This window comes from Siphateles boraxobius, unplaced genomic scaffold, assembly GCF_051911475.1.
Source record: "Siphateles boraxobius isolate OS27281-9 unplaced genomic scaffold, OSU_SipBor_1 73, whole genome shotgun sequence".
Classification (NCBI taxonomy): domain Eukaryota; kingdom Metazoa; phylum Chordata; class Actinopteri; order Cypriniformes; family Leuciscidae; genus Siphateles; species Siphateles boraxobius.
The window spans coordinates 2,830,089-2,852,418 of record NW_027509201.1 but is presented as its reverse complement, the minus strand read 5'-3'; the positions used below and the strand labels follow the sequence as shown (position 1 = coordinate 2,852,418).

The 22,330-nt window shown below is 36.3% G+C and overlaps 1 protein-coding gene across 15 annotated transcripts in view; it reads right to left on the bottom strand.

The window, feature by feature from the left end:
* fgfr2 (fibroblast growth factor receptor 2) overlaps positions 1-22,330 on the bottom strand; it is a 51,416-nt gene that overhangs the window by 7,223 nt on the left and 21,863 nt on the right. For 3 of the 15 annotated variants that reach the window (XM_077217437.1, XM_077217443.1, XM_077217445.1), the window contains 10 exons: positions 19,537-19,727; positions 18,310-18,454; positions 15,379-15,581; positions 14,007-14,146; positions 10,244-10,365; positions 9,809-9,889; positions 6,647-6,757; positions 5,522-5,712; positions 4,507-4,629; positions 2,145-2,215 (listed from right to left, as the gene is read on the bottom strand). In XM_077217437.1, the coding sequence (XP_077073552.1) occupies positions 2,145-2,215; positions 4,507-4,629; positions 5,522-5,712; positions 6,647-6,757; positions 9,809-9,889; positions 10,244-10,365; positions 14,007-14,146; positions 15,379-15,581; positions 18,310-18,454; positions 19,537-19,727 (1,378 nt within the window). Of the gene's footprint in view, positions 1-2,144; positions 2,216-4,506; positions 4,630-5,521; positions 5,713-6,646; positions 6,758-9,808; positions 9,890-10,243; positions 10,366-14,006; positions 14,147-15,378; positions 15,582-18,309; positions 18,455-19,117; positions 19,257-19,536; positions 19,728-22,330 lie in introns of all 15 variants that reach the window. The other 12 variants (XM_077217438.1, XM_077217444.1, XM_077217447.1 and 9 more) reach the window with 6 other exon arrangements.

Here is a 22,330-nt window from a genome sequence, read left to right as displayed (position 1 = left end):
CTCCTTTCTGGTGACCCGTTGCAGTCACAATACACAAAGCAAAGCACAGACTCCCTGTTTTCGTTTACTCCTGCGGTCACTCGTCCACGTGTTTGTTTACATAATCAGTTACCCTGTTTGTCTTCTTCTCGTCTTTATCTAGTGCCGCATCTTCTCTGACATGTTTACTAAATTCATCATCTCTATTCAGTCACCCCATGTAACCACTGCTAACCTCCCCATGATCAATCACTCACACTAAGAGCACAAAAAGGGTCACTGCAATGCCCTCATGAACCCTTATGCTTCAATGCAATAAGCCGCAATCAGCTTGCGTCTACTATTCTCTAGCTAATAGACTTTGCTTGCTAATTAGCAATGAATGGGTGAATCTCAAAAAATTCACCTCAAAATTAACAGAAAGAAATAAGAAATATTATTTTGCATGAAGAAAACACGCTTAACTTTCATGGAAATAATGCTTCAATGCATATAATCTTCATTTTTTAAAAGGAAAAGAAAAACTATGTAATTCAGCTGTATATACATACATATATATATAAGGGTGACACCTTGTTAATCTAATATAGCTGACCTTGCATGGAGCCGGATGAACCTTAAACCATAAAAGCCATCAATTTAACATCCTAACCAAATCCACAAACATGCATCCATATTTTCATTTTTGCAAGCTCTGCAACTTACATCGTCCCATTCCCTGGGGGTCTTGTTTGTCAAAACATGCCAATTTTTATTATAATTTATGTATTAATTTAATATGATGTCATATATAGATTGTGTCTGCCTCTGAGCCAATCAGAGAGCTCTGAACCCTAGCTGAGATAAAATATTCGAGAGTTTGCCATCAATAAGGGTCTCTTTGCTATTGATTCGATTTTACTGCACGGACCACACAAAGAGCAGACACAGATGACAAAAGATAATGACCTGCAAGAGATTACAAAACAGCACAAACACTTACAAAATATTTCATTAGGGGTGGACAGTATGGCCAAAGTCTTACATGATAATGTCTGTTTTTGTACATTCCAATGTATTAAATACTGGACAAACAAAAGATTGAATTTGAAACTTGATGGGTGGAAACCAAAAGATCAGATTATTAATAACAAAAGAATGTAGAAATGACTGCAGCCCAAAACGGCCCGCAGAGGCTGCGTGAAAAATCCAACATGCACCAAAGCGTAACTTCCGGTTCGTTTCATCTCTTTATGAGACAAAGAAAAAAAGTACGCTTAAAATGAGATGAAACAAGCGTGTACTAGCGGATAAATGCAAACTCAAATGACAAAAAAACAGGATTATTTCACTCTATGGAAAATAAAAAGAGGGGAAGAGACATTTAAGTGTTCAGAAAGAGAGAAAACAATGGGGTAGAGAAGCGCTGGAGAGAGGAGTGTGACGGGACAGAGTGAAGGGAAGATCGAGGGCATTTCCGTCCAGACTCTGGGAGGTGAGAGTTTGGCCCGTCTGAAGGGCTTTGAAGCTGTGCAGATTAGTAACACGGCACTGGTCGCAAGTCGAGCGTGAAATCTCTCGCTTTTTGGTGTAGCGCTGGCCGCGAACAGCCCTTCTTCTTTCTCTGCCTTACAAAAACTATTCCTTAACTTTCCATCACTGTTCAGAAGGGAATCAATTCTCGTACCCTCAACTCACGTGCCAGCAGTTCCTATTCATTCCCAAACTACTCGCTTTATACAAACAAACAGCCAATCACAGCAGAAGTGTTTTCCTGCTCTACTGAAAAATCAATACCTTTTCAATTTGTAGAAAGACAAACATCTCTAACAGTATCATTTTCAAAAGCCATTTAGACCTCGATCCATTAAAACTTCCGCATTTCCTTCAAAACCACTGTGCAGAAATAATAATAAGCTATTACCGTTCTATACGCAAATTTCCTATTATAATTGGCTCAACTCTTCACATGTGAAACCAGTAACAGTTACACTTTCATACATTCAAATGTTCGTGGTTGTGATAGGTATTTTTTTTTGCAATTGCTTAGGTTCAGTAAATAATATGCATGGACTAAGGAGTGAGTTTGGGTTCTAAACCTAAGCAAAAGCTCAATAATAATCATGTTTTCTATGAAATGTCCACATAAAATAAAATAAAATGAAGCACACAAATGGTTGACTTACACATCACTCTGGTGCGTGTACACTCGGTCGAACAGCGCCTCTGGAGCCATCCATTTCACTGGCAGACGACCCTACAGACATCAATAGAAGAAAAGGTCAAAGACGGTCAACACACAACAACATCCACAAACTGCAAAACTCACATCTTTATCTGTACGAGACCCTCGTTAGCCTGAAATTGAATTAAGCCTCAAGCAGCCAATAATGATTGGGAATTAAATCCTGGTGGGACATATCGCCGAACTCTAATTTCCCGAAGGGGCCTTTGTGGGGGTTTATAAATTGAGGCTAGTGGAGAAGATATAAGAGTCAATGGCATTTACAGATCCAATAGGAAGGGCTCCGAGTTCACAATCTCCTGGCTGACCGTGTTTTATTTAGACAGGGTTGAACTAGTGTAATTGAATCTAACCCCAGCCATTAATCAGTCATCAGTATCGCTCTATCTGGGGTTTGCTCGTTGTTTTAATAACGCCAAACTATGTTTAAAATATTCATGGCCAGATCTTGGTGACCTTGATAAGAACTTAGAAATAAATCAGGACTAAAGCAGAACTGGTGAGTTAAGTTTGGAAAAGTTGCTGCTTACATTTACTTCCATGTTGTAAAATCCAAGTCCTACCAGTTAAAGGTTGGCAGGCTATTTTTTTGGACGTGGTAGCTGGTTTTCTTCTGGTCTAACCAGCATGACCTAGAAGGTCCTGATTAATTGATCAGTTAAATTTCCAGCTGTTGAACCTGTTTTTTCAACCAGATCCACAAGCTGGAAACCCAATTGATCAACCATCAATACCATCTAACAACTGTAAATGACCAACTAGAATAATGCACAAAAAGACTAGGAATGTTTAATAAGTAAATAGGGACCATTTTGATTTCAATCCAACTGATCAACCAGCTTCAACCCTAACTAACCACCTGAACCAGCTAATCAAGGTCTTCGGGATTACTAGAAACTTCCAGGCAGGTGTTTGGAGCTGGTTGGAGACAGTGGCCCCTGAGGAGTGGAGTTTGACACATGTGAACTAGAATCATGCACAGTAAGGAATGTTTATCTATTAAGTAAATAGGATTATTTAAATTTAACAATGATTATGATGCTATCAAGATTCACCCACTTTTTCGCTGCCATTCCTGATGACCTAAACTCTTGGACGAGTGATTTACAGCCTGAACAAGCATCTATGACGGGCTGGAGACTGGTATAATGGTGGGAATGAGAGTTAAAGCTATGCTAATGTGTTTAGGTTTGTCACTAACATTTCTTTCTCATGAGCTTGAACAACAAGCTTTGGAATAAGAGAAGAGGGCAGGGCCAAATAAGCAAAGAGCTGAAATCACTTTACACGCCGACTGCCTGGGAATCTGCAAATCATGCCAAGACTGGTGAGGGGGGGGGGGGGGATGTGGCAGATAAACAGAGGGAAAAAAGGAGAAATGGAAGAGAGAAAAGGTGAGAGAACAAAGAAAGAGATGGCGGGAGGCTGAAAGGAGTCGAGCCTGAATATAACTCTATAAAGGATGATTCAAAACCATCTAAATTGGAGTTTTGCAGCTTTTAATCCATGCATATTGGATTTAAGGCCATTTATATGGTTGTGTACACTTAAACATTGATAACATTAACATCTAGATGCATTTAAAATTTACAGTATTTTTTATCAGGAAAAATGGACCTGAAAAATCTTTGAGAACTCATTTTTACTCAGAAGTTCATCCCAACTTTTGCCAAAAGCTTAAGAATAGAAATGTCCTTCTGCTATGTCTGACTGGCAAGTAGCAAATTATAGTTCATGTGATCTAAAGGCTATTGACCATTACATTAAATAAAATAAAACTATACACTCCTTTTCAAAAGAGTACAATTGATCGAAATCGACAGCAAAAACATTTATAATGTTGCTCTTTTTAACTTTCTGAAAAATCTTTAAAAAAATACATCACGAAAATATTAAGCAGCACTACTGTTTTCAACATTGATAATAATAAGAAATATTTCTTGAGTGATTTCTGAATATTTCTGATCTCTTTGCATCACAGGAATAAATTCCTTTTTAAAATGTATTCAAATAGCAAACAGTTATTTTAAATGGTAATAATAGTTCACAATATTACTGTTTTTATTCTATTTATGATCAAATATATGCAGCCTTTGTAATCATAAGAGACTTCTTTAAAAAATAAGTTTGAATGCTAGTGTGTATCTTGCCTCAATCTTTTTCAACATCAACACAACAGATAGTAATGGAGTGCCATTGCATGCATCTTTAAATACAGACAAAAGAATGCATACTGAGATGAAAAGCAACAGGAAATGTGTTTAAAGGTAAAGAGGAGTGTCTCCTGACGAAATGAAACTCACATTTGTGGTCTTTTTATAGTAATCTATATTGTGGACATCTCTGGCCAGGCCGAAGTCTGCAATCTTCATAAAGTTGCTTTCTGTGACCAACACATTTCTGGCAGCCAGATCCCTGTGTATACACTGCCATAGAGATGGAGAAAGACAGAAAAACTTAAATCATCACAACTTCATCTTGGAAAAACAGTTTAAAAACACACACCCAGACACAAACAACACACCACATGAACGTTTAAGTACTTTAGGGATAAACCGCAGGGCAAATCTGTGTGAGAGTGCGATAAGGCCCAGCGTGCATTCCAGACGGGAAGGCGAGCGTGATGACAGTTTAGTTAGCATGCTAGCAGTGAGAGCGTTGCGACCGGCTTACACTTCTGCTGTGTTTCATTCAGTGACCGTATGAAAAAGGATTGGACGATGCAAGAATCTGATTGGACAGCTGAACACTCTTTAAACGTGCATGTAAGAATTAACTGCATTAAAAAGGATTATTATATATTCATCTGCTAGCTTTCAAGTCTATAAATAGTTTAGAGAAGCCACAAGCATGAACCTGATACATTTCTGTTTACTGTGGCCAAGAACCAGCCACTTTTTAAAAAGTGACATTTAGGGACGGCAGGTAGATGTGTGAAATCAGATACAAAACAAAATATACAGGTGTGGTCAGACAAGAAGATTTGATGGCGTGAACCTCCCAAACTCTCCAATAACTAGTTCCTCCGGGGCAGTGCTTATAGCAGCCTGAGAATATGTAGATGCAACATTTGTCCCAATTTTCAGAAAGTGCTTGTCAGATTGCATGCAATGTACATTATAAAGATCACAGGGATCCAAAGCCAGACCAGCACCACTTAAAGTCTATGTAAGTGACATGTATATATATATATATATATATATATATATATATATATATATACATGTCACTTACATAGACTTTAAGTGGTGCTGGTCTGGCTTTGGATATATAAATATTTATAAATGATATTTGTATATGGTGTGCATGTGCTTATACCTTCTGTGAGGCTAAATACTCCATGCCACGGGCTACTTGATAAGTGCAGGAGATAAGATCTTTGAAGGTGAGAGGCTCATCTGATACTCGAGCTATATCATACGAGTACTCCATTCCTGGGGGCCGCCGAGCCCTCAAATACTCCCGAAGGTTACCCTTAGATGCATACTCTACTATGACATATAATGGACCTGAGAAAGAGAGTGAGAGCGAGAGAGGTGATGTCAGAGAATCCACTGTCATTCATACAGGTGAGAACCCTGTAAAGCCTGACACATGAAATCATAAGCAGAAAAATCGTATTTTTGACAGGTTTATTGGACCTTTTAACGAAATATTTAAAAAAAGTAATAAAAAGTTTGCATATGTGTTTTTTGTAGAGTATCATATTTGATACATCATGATTTTATTGCTCATATAGTATGATAAAGTGAGAATATGAAGCTCACACTCAAGGAGAAAAACACCTCAATTTTATTCAGAGGCCAAAACTGAGCAAAAAATATGCAATTTGGTGCAGTTGCTGATATTTATAGGGCCAAAAAGAAAAAGGAAATTATGATAATGTGAGATCTACTTGCATAAAATTCATATACATATCAACTGTCACTCTATATCTCCCAATAATTGTTAAGGTGATATTAAAAGGCTTAGTTTTATGATCAAAGCTCTGTAGTTTTCATTGTGGTGGCAAAACATATAATGCAATACAATGATGATTAAGAGATGAACGAACGCTCATCAAAAGCCTTGTGGATCATATTTAAGACTCATTATATTTCTAAAAGATGATGTATGAATAATCAACTAAACCTAAGTTACTTCAGTCCAGTTATGTGTTCATCTTGAAATAGTACAAACAATATAAAAGTTTTTCTAATGTTTACTTTATAAAAATAGATTTCACAGCAAAAACACATGTGAACCAAGACCTGAATGATATTAAAAGGCCTTTTACTTGCTAAAAAAAAGTATGAACTATTCTTCAGAAGACATGTAGAAGATTATGTACATCAGTAAATCAGGCTTTTCAGCAAAGTTTTCATCATGTTGATAATTTAGAGACCTTAGAAATGAATGTATCAAATATGATACAGTACGCTAGGGTTAAAACGAATCACTCACCGTCCTGTGTACACGCTCCCAACAGATTGATGATGTTCTTGTGCCGGCCAATCATCTTCATCATCTCCATCTCTGACACCAGGTCAGAAAGATCTTTCTCTGTTGCATCATCTAGAAAGGTTAAAAAAGAAAGAAAATTTACATTTAAAATACATTTTGTGTCCACCTAACAAATCTAATAATCCGCTTGATTTGGAAAATTCCTTAATAAATCCTGTTAGTTTTTCCTTCTTTTCTGCGCACTATAGCCCACATTGTTCTGCTTTTAACACTAGCATACCACATACTTGACAGTATATACTGTATTCTGTAAACTATATAGCTAAAAAATAGTATGCTAAACAGACCACTGATAAATGTTTAAAAATGGAATGGTGTCTTAAACTGGGAAATTATATTTTTTGTAATAATATCTAACTTTTTGGCATCTAAATTCATAATAATGGAAATGAAAAAAAAGTCACTGGAAATGAAAGGTCAATGCAATTGCTCAGTGTACTGAATGTATCCTGTAGAATATTATATTCCTATACATAAAGCTGAAGTAGTATGAGTAGTATGCAGGTATGTCATACATGCCAACACTCCCTGTGTGAGTATTTTGGCTGGACTGTCTGTCTGTGTCCCAGTGTAACTGTCTGTCTGTGTGGTTTAGTGTTACACTGAAGAGCCGCCACACAGCTCTCCTTTCATTGCCTCACAATTAAAAAGCGTTTCTTCCATTTAGAGTAATTACCTTAGAGACAGTGGCCTTTTCATTATCTGCCTGCTGATCACTGGAGCGAACCTGACACAATCCACTGACCGCCATTCCTGTCTTATCTTACTCCAGTTTCTCCTCATAAGAACGCTCCACACTCTTCCTTCTAGACTAGAACCGTGAACGTTTCAAAGCCTTCTCGAAAAATTGTCTTTTCATGAACTGAGATTCTGTTCGTAGATTCTGTTCGTCTGTTATTTTAGTATTATTCATGAATTCATATATATTTATTAATACCTTTTATATTTATATTTTCAGTTTTCATTTTAGTTTAAGTTTTAGTAGTTTTGATATGTGCTTTTGGTAACACTTTAGTTTAGGGTTCAATTCTCACTATTAAATAGTTGCTAATAAGCATGCATTATACTAAGATATTGGCTGTTTATTAGTACTTATAAAGCACATATTAATGCTTTATTCTGCATGACCATATTCCCTTAAACCACCCAATACCTAAACTTAACAACTACCTTACTAACTATTAATAACCAGTAATTAGGAGTTTATTGAGGCAAAAGTCATAGTGAATAGTTAGTTAATAGTGAAAAGTGAACCATAAACTAAAATTAGTTGGTTTGGTAAATATTTCTATGTAGCATTAATTTATTTTTAAGTTTTCACATTTAAGTTTTAGTTTCATTAATTTATTACTGTAACTTATTGTATCTGTTAGTTTCCATTCAGTTTAAGTTTTTCATCTAGTATTTACATTTTACTTTATCTTTATTTCATTTAAGGAAAACAATTTGTCATAGATTTTTCATAATTTACTCACTCTCATGTTCTATACCTCCTTTCTTCTGTGGAAAGCGGAAGATATTTTGAAGTATGCATCAACTCTTTTTGCCCATACAATGAAAGTCAATGGGGTCCAAAACAACACCGGACCCCACTGACATTCACTGTATGGCCAAAGCAAAAAACACATAGACATTCTTAAAAAAATCTCCTTTTGTGTTCCACAAAAGAAAGAAATCCATAGGGATTTGTTACAACATCTGGGAATAATGGCAGAATGTAAATTTTTGAGTGAACTATCCCTTTAAGTTTCTAAATGTTTTCTGGGGCCATAATTAAGCCAGGTGTAAGCGGTGAACAGGCTCTTGTTTCAAGTGTTTTCTGCACTCCAGCCCTGCCCCCTCAGCTCTTTCTCCATCCTCTAAAACTTCTTTTGAGACGCTTGCTCCCTCCCCCACTCTCTTTTCTTTCTTTCTTTGTGCAGGTGAAGAGCGAGAGCTGTGCAGCTGGAGAGCGCCGGGTCAGCTATGCGGCCTCTTGACCCGAGCTCTACCAACATCACTCAGCACCAACAAATAACCCTGCGTAGGCCTCTACAGTAAAGACCTCGTCTCACACTTTCTCCCCGTCTCAACATATGCACATTCTCAGATCATAACAATACATTAACTAGTCTGGGTCATTTGTTATTTTTTTAAATGTGCACCCAATCAATACACTCTTAGCTAATGTCAAGTCGGCTTTATATCGATCTGGATTTTTGATATTTGGCTAATTTGTGATAAATGTGCCAAGAGAAGAGTCTGCTCCAAAATCACTCCAAATAAACATCAATATACAATCATATTTATTGTCTAAAATATTGCAAAAAAAGTTATTGTTAAGGTACAATTAAATGTTAATTAAATTGGCAATATAATTATCATATTACTTGTGTAAATTATATATATATAATTTATTTGACTAATTTTCACTATTTATAATATTCAAATTACATATAATATATACATATACCTATATAATAGAATATATACATATATATATTCAAATACTATAAAGGGTAAAAAGGAAAAAAATTGGTAAAAATGTATTTAAATATAATTTACACACTTAGAAATATAAATAAATATACATACATACAGTATATATATATATATATAATTAAATTATATATAATAAAGATCATATATAATATATAATTAAGTTAAATATATATTATTTAATTGTATATATAATTAAATTAAATTATATATATATATATATATATATATATATATATATATATATATATATATATATATTAATTCATTATTTAATTCATCAAATTAATCAGATACTGATATCTAGAGCTCAAAATGTCATATGGTCAGTATATGAATTTATATATGGATACCTGATGTTCTAAATTATAAATCCTGGTAAACAAGTGTTATGATGATGCTTCAGGGAGTTGCTGGATCATAACACACTGCTGATTTTGATGAAAAATGTCCAGGTTTTTTACTGATATTTTAGCCTCATATGGTCCATATGACAATATTATTCTGTCTGTGTTGTGCTCTGCCTGTCAGTCTGGTGTTTTTGTAAGATTTTTTAGCTGTTTTAACAAATGCCTTGTCTGGACAGGCACACATTATTAGAGCTTTCTTGACATGTTTGCTTACCTTCATCTTCGAACACTTTGCTTTTCTTTGTACACCCCACTCTGTCTTCTGCATTAAACAGTCTAAAAGAGCCGAGTTGTTCTGCAGAAGATCACATGTGAATTTTATCTGTCTGCTGAGCTGGTGTGATTTGTAGCCTGTATCTGCTGGGCTTTGATCTTTCACTTATGTACCATCCATATCTGAACTAGTAGTTTTGTGATTCACAACATCAGAGAGGTAGCTCCCTTGTATAAAGCAATTCGAACCATTTGAAAGGTGATGCCCACATCAATTTATGAGCTGATGAGGTTAAAAAACTCAAATTCTGCAAAGGCCTAGATGACTAACAACATTCAGATACTGTTCACATGCAAGCAAACTAAGGGTAAATGTTGACTGAGGATGCTCAACAGGGTGCAGTTTTACTGTAGAAATGATTTCATAAACACTTACTTTTCAGCATCTTGACAGCCACCGTCACGGCCTCTTTAGGTTTGTCCTTGTCGATGCCGAGAGCTTCAGCCATCACAACCTGCCCAAAGCAGCCCTCGCCAAGCGGTTTACCCAGAGTTAACCTGCACAAACAGACCAAAGGCCACAAACATTACAGATACCCCTTTTCCACCAAAGCATTTTGAGAGCCGGTTCGGAGCCGGTGCCTACTCGCGAACCAGTTCTTTGTGTTTCGACAGCCAAAGAACCGGTTCTCGGCCAGGAAAACTGGTTCCAAAGCGGCACCAACTCTTTGCTGGACTAGATCCGTTATTTTACCATGTCATGCTTATGTCGGGGGCTGGGGGCGGGTTTAGATGTGTTCTAAACATATTTTATGACCGCAAAGCCAGGAGAAACATTTGCAGAAACACGATGTAGTCCGCCATTGTAATTGTTATGCTTGAAGTTGGCACAAGCGTTTCTGGCTTTTTTTATTTTTTATTATTGAAAACATTATGTAAGCAAAGAAGAAAACAGTCACAATATAGAACAAATAAAGGGAAAGGAAAAAAAAGACACAAGACAGGGGTACATAAATAATCAGAAAAGATTACATATCAAAGGGAAAAGATTAAAAGACTTACATATTTCAATTGTTTTTAAAGCATTCTTGGTACACGAGTTAGAGATAATCCCAAAGTAATGTTGAACTCGCAAGCATTTCTAGCTAAGTTGATAGCGACGTACACAGTGACGTAACGACGTCGTTCGCTGGGCGCTCTAGTCAGTGGAAAAACAAATAGGTTCTGAGAAGGTTCGCAAGTTGAACCAACTCCGAACCAACTTTGAACCAGAACCAGTTCCGAACCAGTTCTTTTTTGGTGGAAAAGGGGTCAGAGAAACTCAGTGCTCTTGATAGAAGTTATTTATGCTCATTTACAGACTCACTTCAACCCATTCAGACAGGCGTTTTCAGTCACCATGCAGATGTGCTTATAAATGCTGTCTAAGTAGGTAGTTCACTAGGTTTAGAGACATCGCCAAAGTCTGTCTCTATTTATCAAATGCAAGCATTCGCGACATTTATCCGTATATCAGAGTTGCGTGTCCATGTGTTGGCGCGCTGTTGTGTTTACTTAACTCGTAGGTGTTAAGTGGATGCCCTTTGCCTTCCATTGCAAAGCTTACATTAGACATTAGCGAGTGTGACAGCTGAATGTCTGGCTGGGAGATCTCGAGTTACGCTCCTCTGGGGTGAGTAACAATATGCCTTTGGGGATTTAGAGACTTTCTTAGAGTGTGTAAGAGAGGGATGGATACCAGGGTTAACACTTGACTAGCGTGCTCTGGTCAAGTGCAAAAAAGATTAGAGCATGTATTATATAAGAGAGTCTTGTAACTTATCCATCAATTAGGAGACTCACACCTTTTTTTAAAGTGGTAAAGTGTATTATTCAACCAAACAGGTAGTCATAAAAAAAATGCCAATGATAAAGTTGTTGTCGGGTGATCAAAACCACTGTAATTCTGTTTGGTGCCGACATGCTACTGTAATTACTCAAGTCTCCTTTATATTTTGTCAAGACAAACATCTACGCACATTCACCTAGCCATCAAAATGTTGAAAATTCACAAATAAAATTACCACAATTTCCATGTTTTTGCAATCAGTGCATATTATTTTATTTATGGTTTTACAGCATTAAAAGGCTCATTACAGCATTATTTATTTTAAAGCTGTCATGGATTGCATCTGAGGATTGTATGTTTGTTGAGAGCATATGACTGAAGATTATTTTGTATACGAGGCACAATTGTAATGGAGAGTTCGCCAAGAAACTTTTTTTTGAAAGATGAATTAGCCAACTATACTGGATCTGACAGCAGCTGCAACACAAACCATACATTTCATAATGCTTTGTCTGTAAATGACGGTGGATAATATATGGATAATGTATTCAAAACACTTACTCACGTGCAATAATGTTTGGCCATTGATACTGTTTTCGATGCAATGACGTTAGCCAATCATAACAGTGGGCGTTCACTGACAAGCTTTAAAGGCCTTAAAGAGCCCTTAAAAACTGATCATTTCAGACAGAGGGTCAGAATGAAGTTTGAAAAGATTTGATTTTCCACATATATATTTGTTTTTTGTGTGTGTTCAAAAACCTTTATTAAAATTATAAGTGAACCTTAAGGAACATATAAAAATAATAAAAATAATCATGTCATGGCCAAATTAAATTATTTGATATATATATATATATATATATATATATATATATATATATACATATGAGGTTTCATCTGATTTATCCAACTTTTTAGGCCATTTTTCAGGAAATGTGTCTCCTAATTAGATCTAGTTTGGATATAAACACACCATGACACATAACAACACAATCCCACACATTTCATCTTCATCCTTCACGGTCACTGTGACATTCGACCTCTTGCCCTGCCATTGGCCTCAGTCAACCTTTGATTGGCAGGTGCTGGGTCTGTCCCCCGGCCCCCTCCACCACTGGGCTATGTAAACATTCACACCCGCACCAGGGCCCGGGGCCGATCTGTGGCTATGATAACACAATCCCCCTCTGTGCTGTACGGTCAATGGAGGCCTCTGTCTACTTCAGCCCACCACAGATAATCAATGTTATGTTTATCCTCCATGCCGACCGCTAACGCTAACATTCCTCACTTTTCTGCATGCCATGCGCCCCGGGGCACGTCATGCGGGGATGAAGAAAAAATCTCAATGAGTTAACTAACTCAATAGCTTAAACTGTGTGTTAAGAGCGGATTGTAGGAATGCACTAAGTTCAGCTAATATCAAGTAAATAAAAAAATGGTTTCTAATAAATCTTTTTTTTTTTCATAGATCTTGCGTTCCTCACAAAAATACAGTACATGTCTCAGCTTGTCTGCCCAAGAGCAACAATTCCTTTAGTTGGTGGGAAGAAAAAAGTCCATAATGTGGTGCCTCCCTTCACCTATAGCATACCAATATTGGTCATTAGCTGTGTACATGAAAGGACTCTTATCTTCTGTATGATGGACATAATAATCCTGCAGAAGAAATGAGTGACTCAACCTGTATTTGTTTAGTTTCCACCATTAATTTAATAAATAAAAGACTTGGTTATAGTTTGAAGTTGAATAATAGCATGTTAAACTCTTCCTGTCTCTCAAACTGCTTGCAAATCCTCCTTGAGACAATCAAAGTACAAATAGACTCCTTTTAAACAACCATGTTTGTGACAGATTGCTTAAACAGGCTTTCTTAGTCATTAATTAGAAATCTGTAAGGTTTTGGCAACATGGTAGTGGACCCATTGTAAATCTCCAAGTGATGCCGGAAGGATTTCGTAAATATTAAGCATGGCAATTAAACATTAATCTGTGAGTCTGAGTTTTTCTGGTTCTGTATGTCTAGTCGTACGGTCAGTGTGTACTATCGGGGTCACAGTGTCAGAACATAACAGAACATATCAAGATACAAACCAAAAGCTGCTTAAATCTTCCAGAAAAATTAAGATAAAAATCCATTTAATTTCTGCAAGAATAATGGTCTAATAATGGAATAAGGGTAACGGACGGAGGCCTGTGTTGTGTTATGAATGATTGATTGTACATTGTGCCTGCATAAGTCACAGGTTAATAATTAGACATAATGGGATTGTGAGTGCATAAGAAGATTAGTTTCACATCACAATGATTTATAAGTGAAAAAGATGCAAGATTATACTTAGAATTGAATAAATGTGTAAATGCTCACTTGTCTCTTGAGAACTCCCAGCGCGGGTCCTCAGGGAGGTCATACTCAGGGATGGGGTCGTCGTGGGCGGAGCTACGGCGAGTGGTGATTCTGACCAATGGCGTGCTAGAGCTCATGGAGGAGCTGGAGTCAGAGGACACCTGTAAGGGGAAAGACGAATGGCTGATCACCTGATTCTTGGAGACAGAACCATACACTATTAAAATCTACATGTGTATGTGCGTGTGTGTGTGTGTGTATGTGTGTGTGTGTGTGTAGGTGTGTGTTCGCGCATTTAGCCGCTTAACATCATCATTATATTATGTAAAATCCTCATTATAGTAAGCTGTGGCTATGACGATGCAAATCATAGCACAAAATCTAAGGTATCAGGCTCAATTCAAATAACTTTACCTAAAAGCCATGCAGTTTGTACAGTTAGGTTTCTCAACATGTCATACATTTGTAAAAAAAATGTGTGAGAAATTTCATTTTTCAAATAATGTTTCCAACTTACCACCATATAGAATACCTTCAACTTCTCAACAGAAGAATTTGACATGTTAATCAGTAACTTACAACATTTAAGTTATCATACAAAGTACTAAACTGTACTGTACTAAACTTAAATTAACAACAAATTTTAATCTAGAATACTATAACACTGCCATTCAGTATATATATATATAAATAAAAATAAATATAATATATCTTTATATAAATATAGTATAAAATGTATATAATTATCTTCTCAATGATCTAAGTCTTAATTATATTTATACAATATATAATATATATATATATATATATATATATATATATATATATATATATATATAATGTATAAGTTAACATGGTAAATTATGTATATATATATATATATATTTATATATACACACACACTCTTAGAAGAAAATGTTCTATATAGAACCTTAAATGGTTCTGTCAGGTGCTTCATATATAGAACCTTTTAGAGGTTTTATGGACTTTTTAAAATAAATTTTTTATTACATTTTATGAATTAAGCAGCTTGTAAACATACTTTATCAGAAGAAAAAATGGACCCATTAAACATGAGAGTATTTTGCAATCATTTAAGATCATTTCTCCTAATAGAGAAACTTTTTTGGTTCTATATAGAATCCAATTTAACCTTTTTTCTGAGAGTGTACTTTAAAATGTGTACTCTGGTGCAATTACTCTTAATTGTGTATTGTCCCTGTAAAAATAAACAATAAAGTAAAGTAAGTAAAATAAGAGGTTGGTTCGAATCACACTAAACATAAACCTGCCCTTACAAATCCAACTAACTACATATTCCAAAGACAAATCATTCTTATATTAGTGTGAGTGTATGTGTGTATAAGATTTCTAGAACTCTTTATCTACTTTCTGTTACCTGGCGGCGCAGAGGGATCTGTTTGGTCAGCTTGTGCACTGCCGGCTGACTCCCGAAATCCGGCTTCTTAGCCGACGTCCTCATTCGGCAAACCACCACGATCACCACCATACAGGCGATGAGGAAGACGCCTATGCAGTAGATGGCGATCTCCACATAGTCAGGAGGGTAGTCCGTCTCGATGGCGTCTGGCTCGGCTGTAGAGTAGCGAGAAGGATCGGAGAGAATCGGACTAAGACGTGAGGCAACAAACCAAAAAGGATTTAAGGCACTCCTGAGGTGAGGAAAACTGCACCAGAAACCTTAATGTTGGACACAGCACAGATTTAAGATGCTTATGAAGGACATTAAGGTTCCAAGGCAAGAGGAAAAAGAGGAGAAGGTGTAGGTGACTAAGGAATTACAGGATGAACCAACACACACACACACACACACACACACATTTGACAAACCAATCAATTTACACTCTCTGACACTATAACAATAAAAACTTCTACAAATATCTTTCCTTCCAAGCTTGTAGCATTAAATAACTAATAAAAGACACACAGGAAGAAGATTCTATTTAGATGTTCCTCTACCTTAGTTCAGGAAACTTTTCATTTAAATACCAACTTCAGTAAGAGTATAAAGCTATAAAATTAATGTGAACAGCAGTTCAGACCATGTCTTGTCTTAGGACAAAAATCTGAGACGTAAGCCTTAATTAGATCTCCATTTAATAATGGAGATATTAAAGAGATCTCCTTGGAGATCTTTCTTTCCATCACAGCATATTTCCTGACACTCAGTGGCCCCTGCGAACATACACATGCTTACAAAATGGTTTGCATATGACCATAGTATTTAAGTACTTCCTGACACTTGAGGTCCTTTAGAAATACACACTTCATGGATACAATCGCACACACACTCACACACACACACACACACACACACACACACACACACACACACACACACACACACACACAGAGAGATTTCCATCTGTCTGACCGCAGACCAGTAAGTGGTGCCATTTGCGGTCAAAGATTTTGTCTGTTTCCTTGTCAGGAAATGGTCTCTTAATAAAATGCAACGCTGTTGCATTATGCAGGTTAGCGTGCACACTTGACACTGCACATGACGACAGATAGCCCTTGTGTTTCTAAAACTATCAAACAGTTCGCTAATAATTAGTTAAACCTGCCCAAAATTTGTGGACATATAATAAATGATCTAGAGTCCGTCACATTTAGATACACACACAAACACACACACACACACACACACACACACACACACACACACACACACACACACACACACACACACTCAAACACACACACACAAACACACACACTCACACTGTGGTTGTAAGTGGCTCTAATAACTAAGAAAGTCCAGCATTTGAGAAGGCAAGCAAATCTTGAGACTTTCTTTAGAGAACAAAGCAGTTATTAGAGCTGAAATAGAAAAAGACTTTGAAACATACAAGAATAGATCACCTAAAAATCAACATTTTATCATCATTAACACTCTCATGTGTTTTTTGACTCTTTCTTCACTACAGAACATATTCCCCTCTTATCATTCACACTTGCACAAATTCTTTCATTATCTGGAAAAATGTTGTTCCACTGAAGAAAGTCAGTCATACATTAAACAACATGAAAGAAAGTAAATAATGACAGAATTTTAATTTCAGATGAACTATTCCTTCAAAACAAGTGTTTCCAAACATGCAACCAATGAAATGTTAGTTCGGAAGAGAATTTTTATAATAAAGGATCTCGAGACACTTGGATGCAGTTTTAGATATTTTTAAAGATTATTTCATATCTCTTACAATTGATGACCAAATGAATTACAATGCTGAACAAATTAAACGTTCAATAATAAAGGATGTAAAATTTGTAGAAAAATGGCTGAATGGGTTATTATTGTTAACTAAAACTAAAATCATAAAAAAAACTGTTACTTATAACAAAATAAACCTTAACTGAAATCAATATATATATATATATATATATATATATATATATATATATATACTGTATATATATAAAATATAGTCAACATTTCTCATGTTCTTTTAGTTTAAATTGAAGTAATAAAATAGCTAAAACAATTTTTTAAAAATAATGACAAAAACACAACAAAATTACTAAAAGTAACTAAAATTAATCAATCTTCATGTGGCGCTCAAAAATGATCTAATTATTATTTATTTTTTCAATGAAATTAATGTACTATTTTAGTGCAATAGCGCGATAAATCTTGAAAGCTTTGGAGAACAGACTTAAGTTTGTCTCTTTACAAAGATGACACTTGGCAAATTATTTTTGAAGTGAAAAATGTGTCAAAAATTGAACTTAAAAAAAGTTATAGAATTTTACGTTTATTGTTATGAAATATTTATATGTATATGAAATATATATTTTCCAAAACACGTTTTACTAAAAAAAACTGGTTGTGTTCCAAATTTGAGCTTGATATCTCAAAAAATGAGCTTTCAGTAAGATTTTGTTTGGGCACAGTACCAAAAGTTTCCACTAAATGAAATTAGTTTCCCATACATTTTTCACTGCGGGCAACACAAGCGTGAATATTTATTCAGGACCATTTAACCTTTTCAAATCATATCCATGATTTTTTTTGTGTGAGTTCACGTAGCAAGCGTACAATTCCGATGAAGTAAAAAATAAAAAAAATAAATGTAATTTTTTTTTCTAAGAGCACCAGAGGGTAAGTGAAAACAGAGTCTCTAAAAAATATAATATAATTCAAAATATTAACAATAACTACAATAGTACATCGATACTAAAGTAACACTGTCCAAAGTGCCTCATGTTTCCGCTTAAAGAACGTTGGCGCGATATCAACCAACATGACTTCGACATAAAAGAAGTGTGTGTACAGAAGCAGTAGAGGACGAGTGTATACCTGGAAGCACCGTCAACCAAGCAGTGTGATAGGAGATCCCAATAGAGTTACCCGCCAAGCATGTATACTCGCCCGCATCCTCGAAAGTTACATTAGGCAGGTAGAGCACCTCGATCTCTTTGTCCGTAGTGTTCACACCTGCCGTCTGAGAGAAACAAAGGAGGAAACGCAGGAGAAGAGGAAGATGGAGATGATGGAAGGAAGATATAAGACAGGATGGAAGTGGAGGAAGAAGAAAAGAAACAAATCAGACCCAAAATACCAAGAAGAGAAAAGGAGATGTTCAATGTTGTATTTCCCATCTACGCATTACAGAAATGGTAGATGTTCCACTTTGTTAGAGAAGATTATCAAACATGAAAAGCAGGAAAAAAAACACCATAAACGTAGATCGAAATGAAGGTCGAAAACCTCTGAACCCAACACAGGTGAACCCACCAGATCCTCAAGGGTCCATGCAAACACAAGTGAAGAAACATGGAAAACAAGCCACTGCCTTTCGGAAAGAAAGATTAGAGCGAGAAACTAAAGAAAAGTGATAAAGGGAAAAACAGACATGGGAAACATGTCATTGACACAGAACAGGAAGGCAGAGGGAAGGACAGACCAAAGGCTTGTTTCCATGTCTGATTGGCTGGATGGGATCAGGAAAGATCCACCAAAAAAAAAAAAGGAAAATAATACACCAGACCACACCACAACGGCTCAGCGAAAATCCCAGGATCACCAGGACGACAAAAAAACAACCCAAAACACCAGCAGAGTGGGAAGGGACGCCGGGGAATCAACGTCTCGTTCTTTGTTTTACCTGGTAGGACAGTGAGCCAACCGGACTGGCTGACCTGACCAATATAATTGGACACTTGGCACGTATATTCACCAGAGTCCTCTTCTGTAACATTGGTGAGCAAGAGCACTTCCACGTCCGAGCTGTTTATGCCCGAGCGCTAAAGGTGCCGCGCACAGGGACAAAAACACACATATGGGAGCTTGTTACAATCTCTCGTACTCTTTAGGAAGGATAGGAGAGCGGAAAAGGAGGGAGCACCACCCAATACATGGCATGAGAAAAACAAGGATATCTGCTGTAGGAATAGTCTTTTGTTTTTGCATCTTCTCATTCTTTTTTAAAGAATTTAGCGGCATCAAAACATCTGAAAATAAAAGCATTCTTGTTTCCAAAAAAAAGTGAAATCAGATTCTTTTAAACATGAAAACCAAGCCTACCTTTAACACCCGAACATAGGGGAGTCCATCAGGACCGTAACGGCTGCCGTTCTTCACAATGTGCTGCAGCCACTGGATGTGAGGCTGAGCGTCACTGTAAACTTTACAGACGAACCTTGCGTCCCCTCCGACATGAACAGTGATGTTGGCCGGCAGGCCTGCCTGAAGAATGGGCCGGTGAGGAGACCGTTCTGATGAAAACAAAGAAGAATGAGTATTATAATATGAATATTTACCATGTATGCTACTGTTTAAAAGTTCAGGGTCAGTTACATTTTTCTTAAAAAAAAAAAGTCTCTTATGCTCACCAAGGCTGTGTTTGTATGATCAAAAATTCAGTAAAAACAGGAATATTGTGAAATATTATTACAATTTAAAAGACATGTTTTCTATCTCAGTATATTTTAAACTGTAATTTATTCCTGTGATGCAAAGCTGAATTGTCAGCATCATTACTCCAATCTTCACTCATATGATCCTTCAGAAATCATTCTAATATGATGATTTGCTGCTGAAGAAACTGCACTTAAGGTTATTTTCAGTATTGATAACAGTTGCGCTGCTAAATAATTTTGTGCAAAAGAACAACATTTATTTGTAATATTAAATCGATTTATCGCGATTGATCACATCTAACATAAAAGTTTGTATGTAAATGTATGTATATATATATGCGTGTGTGTGTGTGTGTGTATATATACACACATACTATGTATTTAAAAACTTTAATGTTAGATGCAATTAATCGCGATTAATCGATCTGACCGCACTATTATAAATGTCTTTAGTACTGTCACTGTTGATCAATTTAATGCATTCTTGATGAATAAAAGTATTAATTAATGAATTAATTAATTTCTTACTGATACCAAACTTTTGAATGGTAGTGTATGTATCAATTTGATTCTGACCGAACATTAACAATAAAGAAGCCAACTCGCAACAGCACAACAAACACAATACAATACAATAATTTACTCACTAAAGTTTAAAACAGCTTTAAATTCGCATGTCTAGATAGGAAGCTTACACGCTTTTGGAACAGAACATAATTATATTCATCTTTTTTTCTAAACTTTTATTAAAAATCAGTCAGTGGTTGCAAAAAAGACATTGAAGGAATACGTGAACGTTTGGCATTCAGATCACCACACCTACCACACCTACTGTCCTATCAGGCTGCTGTTAAGACTTCACAAAACAGAGGCTGTTGCATTATCTCAGCAGATAAGGACTGAGCAAACACAGATGAAGAAAGGCAAAGTGGGGGGGAAATAAGACAGATGTCCAGTGTCCACCGTATATTGGTTGCGGTTCCGGGTGTATCAGGAATATTCTCGTTTGACATTTCATTCCCTTTTTTCCACTTAGATATGATCAGGTATGATTTTTGTGTTTACTCACAATCATTTAGTTTACTCACAATGATGAGTAAACTAAAGTTAAAATTAAATTAAAGTTAAAACACTTGGTAGTGAGGCTTTCTATTATTAGGACACTCACTTTTCCTTGTCCTTGTGGAGAAATGTTTTGGTCCCCATGAGGAAAACAGCTTATAAATCATACAAAGTGATGTTTTTTGAAAATTTAAAAATGCAGAATGTTTTCTGTGATGAGTAGGTTTAGGGGTAGGGTTAGTTTAAGGGGATAGACTATACAGTTTGTACAGTATAACAATCATTATGTCTATGGAAAGTCCCCATGAAACATAAACGTGCGTGTGTGTGTGTGTGTGTGTGTGTGTGTGTGTGTGTGTGTGTATGTGTGTGTGTGTGTGTGTGTGTGTGTGTGTGTGTGTGTGTGTGTGTGTGTGTGTGTGTGTGTGTGTGTGTGTGTGTGTGTGTGTGTGTGTGTGTGTGTGTGTGTGTGTGTGTGTGTTATATATGATTTATGTACAAAATGCTTTTTTTAAACATTTCAGTAAGTTTTAGTAATTTTGTTGTGTGTCTTTGTCATTCCTTGGCATTGGCAACTAGGTGAAATAAAATAAGTGAATGTAGATATTTTATTGTTATGTTAATATCTTATTTCAGTTAACGTTTATTTTATTTCAAGTAACAAAAATGGTTTTAGTTTCGGTTAACTATTATAATCCTGCTTTGGATAGAGTAAGGACCTACTGAATCACTTTTTCCAAAGAAAAAAAATTCAGAAACTAAACAGACTAAACCACATTACTAACACACCTCATTGTCTTAACAACACAACATTACTCTCGCCCTGTAATTCTGACGCGTCTCCTGGTTACCCCGACTTACACAGACACACAGGCATGATGTCACACAGGAGATGTGGAGAGGTCAACCTTCACAGACATGCAGCGAAGGTTTACGGGGGATGTAAGAGGATTTAGGACTGAGGGGCACAAGAGGGGGCACAAGAAAAGCTCAAAACAATGGTGTAAAGCAGAAAGAGAAAAAAAAGAGAGGGCTGGGGTTAAAGGGATGCAGAGTATAAAAGATGCCCAACAGATGGGCAGTGAAAAGAAAAGGCTGACAGATGAAGAAGAACAGATGAGAAACAAAAAGTTAGAGAGGCAAACTTTGCTCACACACAGAGATACCAAATATCCAAGTCAGACAGAAAGTCTTCCTATGGAGTGGCTTGCAAGTGTTTTAGATTGATTGTGTGTTACGTTGTAGCAAAAAAAACTTGCTAGTAGCCACTTGTGCACTACCCTAACCAAGGAGTTTTTCAGAAACCCAACAGAAACCAGGTTGTCAGATCATCCTCCAAAAACCCATTGAGTCAGTCCACAAGTTGAGCCAAGTGCCAACTGCTTGCCCGCATTCTC